The sequence below is a fragment of the Sphaeramia orbicularis genome, chromosome 11, assembly GCF_902148855.1.
Source record: "Sphaeramia orbicularis chromosome 11, fSphaOr1.1, whole genome shotgun sequence".
NCBI classification, from domain to species: domain Eukaryota; kingdom Metazoa; phylum Chordata; class Actinopteri; order Kurtiformes; family Apogonidae; genus Sphaeramia; species Sphaeramia orbicularis.
This window is the reverse complement of record NC_043967.1, coordinates 12,655,501-12,670,711: the sequence shown is the minus strand read 5'-3', so window position 1 is coordinate 12,670,711 and position 15,211 is coordinate 12,655,501. Positions and strand designations below refer to the sequence as shown.

The following is a 15,211-nucleotide window of genomic DNA, read 5'->3' as shown; positions in this document are numbered from 1 at the left end:
TCAGAACTCTGACTCTATTTTACACTTAGAATGAGACCCTTTACTTTAAAAACAGATCCTACATTTGCATGAGCTGCTTCCTTATGAGTGAAAATAAAACAGATTATGGTTTACTCAAGTCTTAGACAAAAAAAAACCCAAAAAAAAAAAACATGCCTAGATTCCAGTCCACACCCTGAGAGTTTACTGTGGAGAGAAGACAGTCATATTACCACGTAGGCAGGAAAGACAGCAATGCAAAGTGTCACCTCCGTGGGCGTAAAGAGGAGTCACAGAGGAATCACATCTGGTGGTGATGATGGCACATGCGTAAAAACACAAACAAACTCCACGATAATGTTGAATATAAAGTTGTTTGCACCCACAACTTTAGCCACACTGTGAAGAGTACTGGTGATGTGTCACGGGAGGTGAGGACCCGAGTGGGGACTGAGGCTTCGGGAGTTATTCCACTCGTGTCCTCGACCTCCTTGACGCGCAACCGCTGAAGAGACAAACCCAGACTGGAGCTGCGTGCACCAGTCCCACAGCTGCTTGTTGCCCAATCGAGAGAGCAGCGTGGAAAGTGGGCCGGGCAGCACACCCCCAAGGCTTTATAAAATTCCCCACTTACATCCGCCTTTTGCGCTGCACGTTATAAACAAAGCAAAGGCGTTTGTCACTGCGACCATTTCTGCTCTTTGACTAAGACAAAAGAGGACAAGAAAGAAAAAAAAGATAAGGTTTTGAGGAGTTTTTGGGTGTGTTTTTTTTGTGCGTGGAAGTGTCTATCTCAGGACAATCAAAACTTAAATCCACAGGTAGGTTTTAAACATGTCATTTTATTTTTGGTGTACCCTCAGTTGCATGTCTGGACACGTTGTTATTCCTGTTTGGTTGATCAACCGATGCAGTAGAAGGAAAAAAAGAACAGAATAGGTTTTTTTTTTTTTTTTTTTTTTTTTTTTTTTTTTTTTTTGTGGAGGGAAGGGTGTAATATCCAAGAGAGAAATGTAAAAAATCTGTTTTTGTGTGTGTGAGAGATAAAGTTAATGCGTAATCATCCACGCGTGCGTATTTTTGTGCGTGCGTTTTGGATGTTTTTCCAGTGTAACTATTTGTTGTTTTTTGCAGCAGGAATGCGTGGCATATCAACAACAACAACAACTAGAGGAACTTACCCCAGATAAACATGCTTTTAACACGTGACACTGCAAGCACACATGCAGGAGGAAGCTTTTACCAAAAAAAAAAAAAAAAAAAAAAAAAATAGACAGGAGTGGAATAGTTGCACAATAAATCCTCTTTGACTTCTATCCTTAATACTGAACAGAAAATGAAAACAGTTGTAAAAGGATGGAGCAGGGAGCTAAATCTGAAAAATGTTATTAACTTAAAGCGTTTAAACCGGAAAATAAAAAGCATATTTAGTGCTTGTTGCTGTGAAAATAACCCGTGTTTACCAGCTAAATGTTCAGATACACCAAATCCTCCTCGTCAATCCTGTCTAAAAGATTATGAACCTGATCAGACAAGCCCACATGGCTGTGGGGAAGTCACAATGAACAGCAGCAGCTTTAACCTCTCCTGATGTTACTAGGATCTGCTGTTGTTGACCCCCCCCCCCCCCTCCCCTTACACAGACCATTGCACTGTTGGGTACTAGAGATGAGGCAAAACATGGCATTTTTGCTATCTTTTATAGTCTAAAAATGTAGGTCTGTGACAGCTTACAGGAGCAGGCCTGCTGCTGCTGCTGCTGATATTTCAGAACCGGGGATTTGACAGATTATGTGAGTTCCCAAAGATTAGGGAAGCAATCATTGTTTCTACAGATGGATGCTGTGGGCTTGTGGATTTAAAACTATATGGAGTCAATGTGGAGAATGGTGCGTCTGGCCTTGATTCTCCTTTCCCTAAAATTGAGACTGGCCGTGCAAATCTAATCGCCACATACGGTTTGTTTGTGTCTGCAGACTCAGAATGGACTGCTACTCACAGCTCATGGTGTTTTGTAACTTGGATGTTTTGGCTTAAATCACTGTGTTGTATCTAAAGATTTTTCGGTGCAGAACAAGTCCTTATGCACTAACACTGCTTTAGTGTTTGATACTGTTCTCCTCTGTAGCTAAAATGACATTATCATTAAAACAGTGGATTGTCAACAAGTGTGGATTTTCAGGATTCCACACACAAAGGCTTGGTCACTAAAATGGCAAAGATAAGAATGTTTCTTGACTTGAAGGCAGATTAGATTGTAGCCGATACCTGATTCTATTCTATTATCTTTGACTTTACCAGAAACTTAATAACCATTGAACTAAAGGAATAAATACTTAAATAAACCTGCTTTATTTAATGTCAAACTGGAGGTGAATCTAGGTTTATTTTCCTGTGCAGCCACTATCAGAAATTCCTCAGATGCCGACAGTTTGTAAAACATCCCATTTCTTTATAAGGGTGTTGATGAAATCCACAAAAATGCAGTCGGAAAATACAAACATAAAAGCTTTTTTACGTCTAGAGTTTGTTTTAAAGAAGTTGCAGCTGTATATATATATATATATATATATATATATATATATATATATATATATATATATATATATATATATATATATATATAGTCCCTGTTATGCTACAGAAAATGTGAAACTCATTGCATTCTCAGCCATGCAGCTGGTTTTGAACCACTCTTGTTGGATGATCCTGAGCCTATATATCCTCCCACTGTTTCCTGTTCATTCCTGTTCATTGCATAACACAGTTTCACTTCTGCCAGGCCCCGAGCTCTTGAATAGCTTGCTTTCCTTTCAACAGTGTAATGTTTTTTTAAAAGAAAAGAGAGGAAAAAAAGCAGAAGCTGCAGTAGGTAGTGTTCTTTTCGGAACTGGTTTGACATGGTTAAACTCTGTGTGACTGTTGCTATTGACAGCCAAACCAGTTTGGAGTGAGGCCAGGTTAAAGAACCCCCACCCCCACCACCCCCACCACCCCACCCGCTGCAGAAGCAACACGAAATCTCTGTGAGAAAGCGATGATCTGCAAAAACATCGCTTCCCTATTTAATATACTGTTACACACATGAGTCAGTGTGTACTAGAGCAACAACAAAACCCTTAGAATGACAGTATTTGAAATTAATTTCCGTTAACGCCTATAGCTCTGAATACGTTATCCTTACACAAGCAGTGCCAAGGTAACAGTGTTCATATGTCGTCTCATGGGATTAGGATCCAATGGGGTTAAACTCCCGCCTCCTCTCCACTTGGCCAGGTGAAACATTGGCTCAGCAAGACAAACACCTCTGGTTTGAACAGCAGGTGACCTAGTTGTGCTGCCCAGTTGGACACTCTGCTGCCAACATGTTCAAACAAGTATCAACACTGGCCAAATGTAGAGGAAGTCTGCACTCTGGCAACATTAAACCAGACAGCTCATTAACAAAAAAGGCAGAGTTTGCAAATAGTTTTAGAGGATTCCCACCTGTTTTGATGCATGAACTGTTTTTTTCCCACATTTTATAATCTAAAATGGCCCGGGTTGTTTCATCTTGCAGCATTAATCCACACCATAAACATGCCTCCTCTCACATGGACTTGCGGAATCTTAACGGGGGCTGAACTTGTGTCCTCTCCAACAAAGGTCCTGCAGTGCTAAGGCGGCCATGTTTTTGAAGGCCTCTGCAGAAAAATGAACCTGTTGTTTGATACTCCTCTTCCTCTGTGCTATTGTGAGATCTGGTTGGCTCCGGTCTCTCTGTTTTCCTGGTTAGAGGAGCATGTGTGCGTCTAAGGCGTATTCTGCTTGACGATCGTCATCGGCACATTTTCACAGTCATGAATCACTTCCCATGACTTGGCCACCTTTTTGCTCTGAAGGCCACCCCTGCTGCAGCCTCTTTAGGTTGATGTTGATCGAGTTTCTAGGTTTGGGGTGTATACAAATGCTAAGAAGAAACTCACACAAAGCACAAAACAGATGGACAGAGCCTGGAAAAGAGCAAACATGGTGACCGCATCCAAGCAGCAACCGAGACAAACAAGAAAGCTTCAGAATGCACTTGGCCAGAATGCCAGAGGAACGCTGACAAGAGGCTGGGATGTATTGATGGGAACCGGGGAGACAGTCGCTTCCTGTATATGCATGTGTGTCTGTCTGTTGGTCAGTTTAGCGCCGGAGGAACTGAGAGCAGGCCTCTGGTTCTCAGGAGTCGCCGGGGCCAGCGGAGGACAAAGGCCTCTCTTAACTGGATAATTTGATTTGCATGCAGAGCCGCAGTTTGCTCGCTCTCTTCCAACACAGCATCATGATCCACAGCACAATCTGACGCCTGGTGCCTCTTTACATTCCCCTTTTTCTTCCTTTCTCCCTGCCTTTCTCAGTCTCTTTGTGTTGTGTACTCTGTTTTCTTTGTGTCTTGTCATCTAAACACCAAAGGAACCTCAGTGTCTTTTTCTTCCAGCCTTGAAATGATGATCAGCAGTTTTCAATTCTTGGCTGTAGTTACCTGATGAAAGTACATGTGTGTAACTAGACTAATGGAACATTTATGCTCTACGACAGGGGTGTCAAACTCATTTTTGTTCAAGGGCCACATACAGCTTAATATAAAATAAAGTGGGCCGGACCAGTAAAATAATGTAAATAATAGGATAAGAACTGATAAATAATATCAACTCCAAAGTTTTCTCGATGTTTTTGATTGAAAAAAGTAAAATTCCGTAATTAAAATGTTTACATCTACGAACCGTACTTGAACGTAACATGAACAAATATGAACAACCTGAAAATTCTTAAGAAAAATAAGTGTAATTTTAACAATATTACACCTCAATTTATCATTTATACATGTGCATCACAACTTACAGATCACAGTGGATCTACAAATACACACAACATTTAGTAACAGGCAGAATATTGTTAAAATACTACATACTTCTCTCAAGACATTTCAGGTTGTTCATATTTTTTGTGAAATGTAAACATTTTTGTGTAATTTTACTTTTTTGACACTAAAACAAAAAGAAAAAATAGCTTTTTTTCATTGTTTATAGGTTGTTATGATAGTATTTTACTGGTCTGACTAACTTTAGATTAAACATCCTTGATTGTTAATATCTTCATTGTAATTTTTACATTTCACAAATTCATCCCAGGAGCCGGATCGGACCCTTTGGCGGGCCGGATTTGGACCCCGGGTTGACACCTGCCCTCTGCGATAAAGACACAGACGTAGACGAAGCGTTCTGTTCGTCCTCTGTGTCCGTTTGGCGCTTATTTCTGTCCCTCCAATGGGAATTTTCGGATGCAAACCCAAACGGAGAATACGTTGCAGTACCACCAGGAGCCTTACAGGCAGTGTTGACATTTGAAGAGAATCATTTCCATGAATAGCGGAACTTTTCAAAGTGCGACTACCGACATATTTACGACAACTATGCTTCTTAATATCAACATTAGTAACACCTTATTGACTTTCTTCCTCTTCTTCTTCTCTAAAAACTTTACTCTTCTTTATGGTATTCAGCCAGTATGGTAAATAAGAGCGGCGCCCTCTGGTGGATTGATTGATAAACGCTCATTACAACCAAACAGACGCATCTGAGTATGAAAGCAGTGACACTTGACAACATTTGAAACCTATTTATGTACATAAAGCGAGTATAAATGGGCCTTAACCCAGAGCAGTATGCACATTTCCATTGGTTCACTCAGTTGATTCATGTGAGGCCCGTCTGCCTGTGAAACCCCCGTCTGTCAGGTTGTCTGTTCCCTCTCTCGGGTGTGGTCTGTTTTATAGTCTTCATGTTGGCGCAGGTCATAGTGCCAGTCTCTGCATGTTCTGACTTCCCGTCCATATGTGCTTGGATCTCTGCTGGGTGTGTGTGTGTTTGTTCATATTCATAAGTCTACAGTAGACTCTTTGTAAGATAAGAAATACGCCCTGACCTCAACTTATTAGCTGTTTTATGGTATGCAAATCAGTTTCCCATGCTGTAGGCCACCACTTGGTAGCTTATATTGACATTAGCTTGTGCTCAGTCTCTGGAATTTGTAACTGATGAATGTTGTATCAAGCACATTAGCAAAACATCTTCTCACTTTCCCATGAAACTTAAGTAGGGCTGCACAATTTTGGGAGACATACAAACTTAAACTAGCAGAAAGATGTAAAAATGTTCTGTGCTGCTTTTATGTTTTGCACAGTACCTCTGTCTGCTCACTGTCTTTGAATATAAAATATCACTATACGCAGACCCGGCCTTTAAATTGCAAAAGCTTTGCAATTATATAATCACTAGCATTGCAATTTGATTGATTGTGCAGCTCTTTTATTTGAAAGCCTTGAAATCTCAAACACATGTTGAACCGGTCACTTGCTGACGTATCCTCTCTGACCCCCAGGCCCTGCAGCTCTTTGGAAATGGATGACATCCAGGTTGTTGAGTCCAAGCCCCTGCTGGTTGACAAGGATCTGCAGGTACGGACTCACATGAAAAATTCTATTAAAGCTTAACATGCATGGACTGCTATTAAAGTTGGGCTGATTTATATCTAAAAGTTGCTTGTATAGCTCCTCTGTACATCTGAATGTAATAGAAGTAGATATATATTTTACACTAAAATAATTATTTGGCTTGCTGTGTATACCTTCCATAGCATTTTAGACCACTGTCAGTCACAATATAAGCCCTTTAAGACATTCAACTGTGGTCATTACAACACTTTAATCATAGTATAATATGAAGATTAACTGACAAACCAACAAATAGGATTGAAAACACAAATTTTGATTATCACATTGATCAAACTACCCAAAAAATTTTAGATTATTTATCTTCCTCAAAAGTAGTTTTAGAGCATCAAGGCTGACTTTCATAAGTGGATTCAGTAGAGCGGCACATAATATCAGGTCACTGCTCATTTTTGATTATGTAAGATACAACAATGAACATATTAACCCTGAATTTTCGCAAATATAATCAAACAAAACAAGGATATGTTGACCCATTTACCCACTCTATCCTCCTCATATACTTGTCAGTATGTATGAAAAAAAGTCATTTAAAGTCATAGGCACAAATTATCCTTCAGGATAAGGTTTGCCAGATTAAATTTTTTTTTTTAATAAAATTGCAAGACTCCTAATTTCATTGTACACACAATGTCAATAAAGGCTATTCTATTCTATTCTATTCTATTCTATTCTATTCTATTCTATTCTATTCTATTCTATTCTATTCTATTCTATTCCAAATGTGGTGTCCCAGTTAAGTCTTGTTGCCACATTTTGCAGAGCTAGTTCCAATACTCAGTTAAAATCACAGACTTTATTAATTATTCTTGAAGTATTAAATGACTTTGTGTGTTTGATTCCTGTTTACTATGAAATCTTTATCATGCATGCAGACATTTAGATGTAGCGTCTTAATTACTCACCACCTCAGTTCAGTTGTACATCGTCTATTGTTTCTATAGAGTTGCTGTGAAACCACATGTGGTGACAGGATGAAGCCTTCAGGATATTTGATTACAGCATGTTACACTGTAATCACATTAGTCGTATATTGTTTTCATCGCTCTGTTCTTTCCTTGCAGGGCTTGAGAGAGGCTGTTCAGCAGCTTGTTATGAAGGTATGTTTGCAGACACAAGAAATCAGATCAAGGTTCAGTGTTTCCACCAGCTGTGCTCTAAATTCAGCTTTTAGCTAAGGTTTGAGATGACAGATGCTGCTTGTACACACAGGCTATTTCATGGTATGTTTTATAGCTTGTCTGGTACCATCTAGTGGTCGATTAAAATAAATACTCAGTGAGACGTATGGATCAGTATTGCACTACCTCATTTACCTTGGGGATGACCTTTTGTCCGCGGTGATTCTATAACGGCAAAAATCTAATTTGGGCTCTGCTAATTCAGTTAACTGCAGAAAATGATGAAACACATGCTGGACTTTGTAAGAAGTTTGTCAAAAAGTAATTTTTTTTTTCTGCAGCACATTCACACATACTTGTGCAGACTTTCGTCTGAGTCTGGGGGCTGTATCAGCACCTTGGACAGAGTCAGAGCCTTAGAAAACATGTTACTGGCTCTTTGTTTTCAACCACAATACACTTTAATCTTACAAGTAGATTAACAGTAACACACACACACATACATGCATACACACATACATACGTACATATATATATATATATATATATATAAATATATATATATATATATATATATATATATATATATATATATATATATATATATATATATATATATATATATATATTCAGAGTCAGCCCAAATAATGTATACACACATCCGGGAAAAAAAAAACTTGCATAAATATTCTAATACCAAATTTATTCAGACATCACAAGATTAATACAAGTTACCTTTGGCCTCTACAATTACAAGAGGTGCTCAAAGTGGTAGCCATTGGCTTCCAGACATTTATGTGTATGGCGAACTACTGCGTGGGTAACGTTGACCAAAGTGTCCAGTGGGATTGCTGCACATGGATTTTGAATTTCTTGTCTAAGGACCACCAATGTAGTCGGTTTCCTGCAATACACAACATCCTTTAGGGTCCCCCATAGGTAAAAGTCTGCAGGTGTTAAATCAGGAGAACATGTGGGGAACTTGACTACACTGAACTTATCATGAATCCATGAAATTGTCAGACGTGTAGGAGGTTCTGAACCAAACTCACGCCTCCATTGTCTTTGGACTTCAACATTTTCAAATTTGATGTACCACTTTAAAAGGATCTTATGTTCCTCAATTGGCAACCGTACATCCGATATGCTGTAGATGTCACTTGTTGATGCTACGTTCATGAGGGTAATGTCATCTGTTGGGAAAACATCGTACAACAGTGCACAGTGTTATCGTAATTTGATCAAACTTCGAAAGAGGCATCTATATGTATAGAAGTACTTGTACAAATTAAATATTTATACAAGTTTTTCTTTTCCTGATGTGTATGTATACATTATTTTGGCTGACTCTGAACTTATGTGTTTCAACTGGAAAAATGGTCTTTTCTCAAAACCCTTAAAGAGGAAGTTTTGTGACAAGGATGGGAGTCTTTTTCCATTATAAAACAAGTCTCACAGCTCTAAAGATAATATATCTTTATTTGCGACGGGACATCTGCACAGTCACCGTCTTCAGTCAGTCCTTAAAGGCCCACTGGACCCATCAGAACCCTGACAACCTGACATGATTTACCAGGGTGTTCATATAATGGTGTCCATGGCACTGACAGGAAAGCAAAAGCCAGGAACAGCAGTGCATTTACATTTTGCAGCACCGGACTTTGAAACCAGGCTGAAAACCAGGAGTAAGCACAAAAGCAACAGTACTGTGTAAAAGTCTGAGCTCACATTTTCCAGAGTCGTTGTAAATAGCATATGTTTTTATTTATAAGTCACTTTTTTATTAACATGAAAACATGGTCAAAAATATTTGACACAGAAAAATCTGAAAAATGGCTTCCATAGTTGAGCCTATATCTACATGACAAAAACCTCTGTTTACATTACAAAAAGCTGCCTGACCAATCCAGTATCAAATGGTTAATGTGTATTGAGTGAAACCTTGAAAGAGATTAAAATGAGTTCTGTTATTTGCACAAGAGAATTCAAGAGAAAAAGGTGTTCGCACTAAATACTAAATACATTTAGGCAAGGCAGGTTTATTTCTATAGCACATTTCATGTACAAGACAATTCAAAGTGCTTTACATAAAACATTAAAAGCATTACAGCAGAAGGCATGAGAAAAATAAACAAACAAAAATCAGATAAATAGATAAAACAGACAAGCAGATAAAACAGATAAAAACTTTTAGCTTAAAAGGAACAGTGCAGATCTGAACTGATGAATACAAACTCTTAGACCTGTATAAACTGAATACTTTTTTCTAAACACTTTAGATGCATAGTTCTTGTGTTTTTCTTTATACATAAACTGGGAATTGCATATGTATGGTCATTATAAGTTGGTTAAAAAAAAAAAAAAGGCAAAGCTAATTGTTTCCTAAGACTTATGTACGTTACAGTACAATGGATGATATGTGAGGTGTTTTTAAGGTAAACTCACAATATACATTTTGGACATACAGTATGTGAGGTTCATATTAAAACCCCAGGAGGCAAACAAAAAAAAAATCAGGAAGTCATTTCTGAGTCTTAAAATGCCAAACTGTCTTCTACTGCAGCCCTCTTCGGTTTGACTCAGAAGACTAAATGTAAAGTTAAGTAACATGGAAAAGTGAAGCCATGATTATCATAGTTTTAGGAGCTTCTATGTGTTTACTGTGACTCCAGGAAAACACCCAAGGTTAGTCAGAAACTTCCATCTAGGGATGTAACGATATGAAAATTCCATATCACGATTATTGTGAACACAATTATCACGATTATCATTATTATCGCGGTATTGTTGAAATGTGATCAGAATGTTCAAAAAGTACTGACACACACACTGAAATAATTCAAGTTGTATTTTGAAAAAAAAAAAAAAAAAACAAATAAAATAATTGGCACAATGTACCTTCTGTTGCAGAAACATTCAAATATTAACCCTTAGTGGTCTGAGCCTATTTTGTCCATTTTTCAGTCCTTTTGATTTTGCCTTTATATACTATAGAAACAAATGTTTACTATACCCATGTTTGGGATCTGTTTTTCCAGCACAACTTCATCTATATCATCTGCTTATTATTTTTTTACTGTAACCTACTATATCAACACAAAAGGACAAAAAACACAAAAAATTATAAAATCCAATTTGAAAAATGTATATAATTTATTGCATAAATAACACACAGATGCTTAACAAACCTTTTCAAAGACTTTAAAAGTGAATATTAGTTCCAAATATTAGGTATAGAAAATCAAAATTGTAATAAATTAAAACTATACTCAAATATTTGACATAAAAGCAGATCTTTACATAAGGCGTTTTCTACAGAGAAGTGCAGTAATCAAACACAGTTATCATGATAATTAGAATTTAAACAGTAATACTAACTACTACCGTGGTTTATCGGTATACCGGTAATTGTTACATTCCTACTTCCATCAGTGTGCAGACTGTCTGCAGATGAGCTACGTTACAGGTAATCCACTCTGTCCAGTACAGTATGCTGAATGGTAGTTATGGAATTGCACTAGCTTACACTCAAGCTTTAAGTTGGTAAAAAGCAGTGCACTATGGGTCAGGTCAGAGTGTGAATCGACATGTTCTTTGCTGAGCCATTCAGTGGGAGGAGCTTCTACAGAACTTCCCATTCAGTCCCATTAAAGAACCACTTCTGCCCTGATGTCGTGTTAACTTACTTTGATGCCATGCTGACTGATCACATGACCTGAGATCTAATGTGATAGACCTGTACTGGCTTATCCTCCAATAATTAGCAATAGTTTATTAGATGATGATGATGATAATGAGGCTTTACTGCAGGCACTGCCAGTAAACATGAATGTAATGGCACATAAATACATTCCCCTGTACCCGCACACGCACACGTTGCCTGTCAGGATTATCTCACTTGTGTTTTCTTAGTGCTTGAGCGTGGCACGCAAAGGTAGAGGGAGGGTGGAACGAGGTGTGTTGTAGATGTTTACGTGTACGCGCTGTACATGGTAGTCCAGTAAACAGGTTAAATATGTCCTCTCAGGAAGATCCGATGCAGTCAAAACTGGATTAAAAACAACCCAACAGGCCATCACGTATGCCACTCTGTACTGTACACGACAGGTCACTACAGGCTAGCATTGTTTACTACGATTCACTGTTCACTCACACTCACATTCCAAAATGAATTTTTTGGTGAAAATATATTTGAAATGCTGTAGTATTCCCAGTATTTCCCTTTATGAATTATACCGTTGTGACAAACTGACCAGCATGCTTTAATAATACCATTTTTGCACTGGATATACCTTTCTTCTTAGAATAAAATAAAAGATGGATAATTGAGTCAAATATTCTATTTTTATTTTATTTTATTATTTCTACCAGTGAGGACAGTTTGCCACTAGGCTCAGTGTTGATATATGCTCTATTCTACAGGTCAGGTGTTATTTTGGAAGCATTTCCACTTAATAGTGCTGAATAACGGCTGCTGTCGTCAGCTCACTCACTCATTCATGCATGTTGTCCACACTAATCACATGCCCACGTTTATCATGTCAACTCCACTAGTTGATGCCCCTCTGTCTGACATTGGCTGATCCAATTTAGGGATCTCTTCATCTGGAATTAGCTTGTTTTGACCAGCCTGCAAGGCACCATGGGAGGCAAAGGGCTTAGGCCAACTGGTGAGCAGCATGGGTATAAATTGCAGCTCTCAGAGCTGGGTCCAACAACTTTAGAGGCTTACGGGCATTTGGATCTACAGCTCAGAGAGCTAGTGCACCTTTATTTCTGTTTAGTTGTGAGCACTTCTCTTTTGCAAACATGGTTCTGGAAGATTCTGATGTGGAAATGATTGTGGCTGAGATTGAAGTCAGCGTGAGTAGATTCATGCTTTTATAGCGGCTTTGTTGAGCAGTTTCCAGTGGTTTTATTGAGATGGGATGTTGAATTGACAGCAATTTGTATGACATGTAGATGTTGCATGAATGTCAGAACAGTTATTTCAATGGAAGAAACTTGTGGAGGTTGTGTTTTAGATTTTACTTGTCTTCCAAATGCTTGTTGTTTTAAGAATTAAGCACTGAAATTCAGTGTAATGACATTTATTGAACTAGCTGAGACAAAACAGATGTGTACATTTGAAATGAAACGATGGAGATTTAATTATTGTTGTAGCTCATCTTATTAGAGCTCATGTAAGTTCATGTAATTTCTTTATTTATTTGATGCTTTCTCTGTCTTTTTATCCCCACGTTTCAACAAAGTGTTATCATTCTTTCCATCATAGGAGCACGATGTGGACACTCCACATGGACGAGTCCACTGTACAATGAAGGGGGTTCCCAAGGGTGACAGGCCTGTCATCCTCACCTTCCACGACATTGGACTGAACCGTAAGCCTTGCTTCTTATTCAGCTCTTTCTAGGTGAAGCATCTGTTGTTGCTAAAGCCTGCTATGCTTTGAATTAACACCACGTGGGACCAGATTAAGTTCACCGAGCTAACTTTATATTGTTAAATCTGTTGCATTAGACCATCCAAACTCAGCTAAGGGCCTTGACAGATTGTTATCACAGTGTCATACATGCAACACGATGAGGCACAAAACCTGCAAGATACACAAAAACAAACCCTACAGGTCTTCGGCTGATTCTCAGGTTACTTGATTTCCCTCCAGTATCACTTACCCACTAACAACACCAACCTCCTTTGACTGTTTCCAGACAAAACCTGCTGGGATACACTCTTTAACCATGAGGATATGGCAGAGATCATGCATCACTTTGCGGTGTGTCACGTTGATGCTCCTGGACAGCATGAGGGAGCTAACACCTTTTCCACCGGGTGAGCCAGACACACATACTCACACACTCACAAATGTGCATGACACACTCTTAATGTATGTCAAGAAGTCGGTGGCATTTGACCTATAAGCCAGGAGATCACAGCGGATGTTCTTAAGACGACCTAATTTGACCTAAAGTGTGTTTCTGGGACAGGTGTTTGTGCTATTAAGACTAATCTCTGCTTTGACTGTTGTCACCTGAATATGATGTCAAAACAGACAGAGGAAAACAAATGGCTAATTCATAGTGATTTCACATACATAAAAATAAATACACTAAAACACACCCAAATTTTAAAATCTTCCCATTGGAATTTGAAAATTATATTAAATCTTTAGAATTTATCCATAATAAAAAAAAGCTCTAACACCCTGGCTATTTCTAAACAATTATTTAATATTGACTGAACTCTCTGATGTATTTATTTATTTATATTTGTTAGATCTGTTATTTTTATTTATTTATTTACTTTTCTATACTATTATTTGTATATTATGCTTTGTATCTTTCATTATTTTCTTAAACTTATGTTAAAATGCCTTTTCCCTTTTGACATCTTGTTGTTTGTTCAAATGTTTGTACTGTATACTTAAATGTTTCAATAAAGTTGGGGAAAAAAAGCTAATTCATAGTAATACCAACAACCAGGGCCAATACAAACATGCATTAAAAGACTTTTTCTTCTTTAACCTGCCCCGTTCAGCAATTTTGCCTCCAAAATAAATGCACTAGTGCCACGAGCTGGCAGGGTTTGGAACCTTGGATCAGTTCCCCCTGTTGGTTGGATTTAATTATTTTCTTATTGTACGGATGTTACCTGATGGGAGAACAGGACAAGGTTATACACAAACAAACATTAAAACCTGATTAACCACAATACTGAAGTTATTGTATGTGTTTTTTTCAGATATGAATACCCATCCATGGACCAACTTGCTGAGACTCTCCCACTGGTGCTGAAGCATTTTGGGTAAATTGAGCTGCAGTTTTAACCCCAATAGTTCACACTTAAATCAAAGATAATTTCTAACCGGTTGTTCTAACAGTATCCGTGTGCACTTGTGTCCACCAGGCTGAAGAGTGTGATTGGAATGGGCATTGGAGCCGGGGCCAACATTCTGACCAGATTCGCTGTAAGTTTCCCACTTCAGCTACCCTCTCAATCAGGCTTAATGATTCTAAGTTTTAATCAATTGAGGATTAACAGAGCCAGCTAATGTGTTTCTACTTTGTGCTGTTTTTGGCAATGTCACACTGCTTATTGCTTGAGCCTGCTGAGCCATAAAAGCCTGTGGAATGTTCCAGATCAGCTCAACACTAACATTGTGCTCAGTAGGACATCTCACTTTGTTGATAGAAAGCTGACAGCAGCTTTTAACTCTTTACCGCACCGTTCTTTGTTATATACAAAAAATATGACAGTAGATGGAATGACGGAATGGATGAATCATTCAAGAAAATAACAAATACAGATTTAAAGAATTGTTGAAAGAGTATTTTTTTATTTGCAAAACAGTGCTCTGTGTCTGCTAATGTTTAGATGATTAACATTACCTTGATATATAACTGTGAAATATGTGACCATTTACAAAGTATGCTAAAAAGTACTTTTTGGGAGGAACTAGGTCCTCTATAACATGTTTTGTAATTGTGCTGAATGGTTTTTAGTTGTTGTTTGTGTTGTTTTGTGTGTGGGTGTTTTTGGTAATTTGTGTATTGCAGTGTGAAGACAATTGTGT

General features: G+C 38.2%; 1 protein-coding gene across 4 annotated transcripts in view; it reads left to right on the top strand.

The window, feature by feature from the left end:
• Positions 1–648: 648 nt before the first annotated feature.
• ndrg1a (N-myc downstream regulated 1a) overlaps positions 649–15,211 on the top strand; it is a 23,164-nt gene continuing 8,601 nt past the window's right edge. For 2 of the 4 annotated variants that reach the window (XM_030146484.1, XM_030146487.1), the window contains exons 1-7: positions 650–800; positions 6,388–6,463; positions 7,582–7,617; positions 12,914–13,019; positions 13,350–13,470; positions 14,380–14,442; positions 14,545–14,605. In XM_030146484.1, the coding sequence (XP_030002344.1) occupies positions 6,407–6,463; positions 7,582–7,617; positions 12,914–13,019; positions 13,350–13,470; positions 14,380–14,442; positions 14,545–14,605 (444 nt within the window). In that variant the 5' untranslated portion in view covers positions 650–800; positions 6,388–6,406. Of the gene's footprint in view, positions 801–6,387; positions 6,464–7,581; positions 7,618–12,343; positions 12,502–12,913; positions 13,020–13,349; positions 13,471–14,379; positions 14,443–14,544; positions 14,606–15,211 lie in introns of those variants that run through there. The other 2 variants (XM_030146486.1, XM_030146485.1) reach the window with 2 other exon arrangements.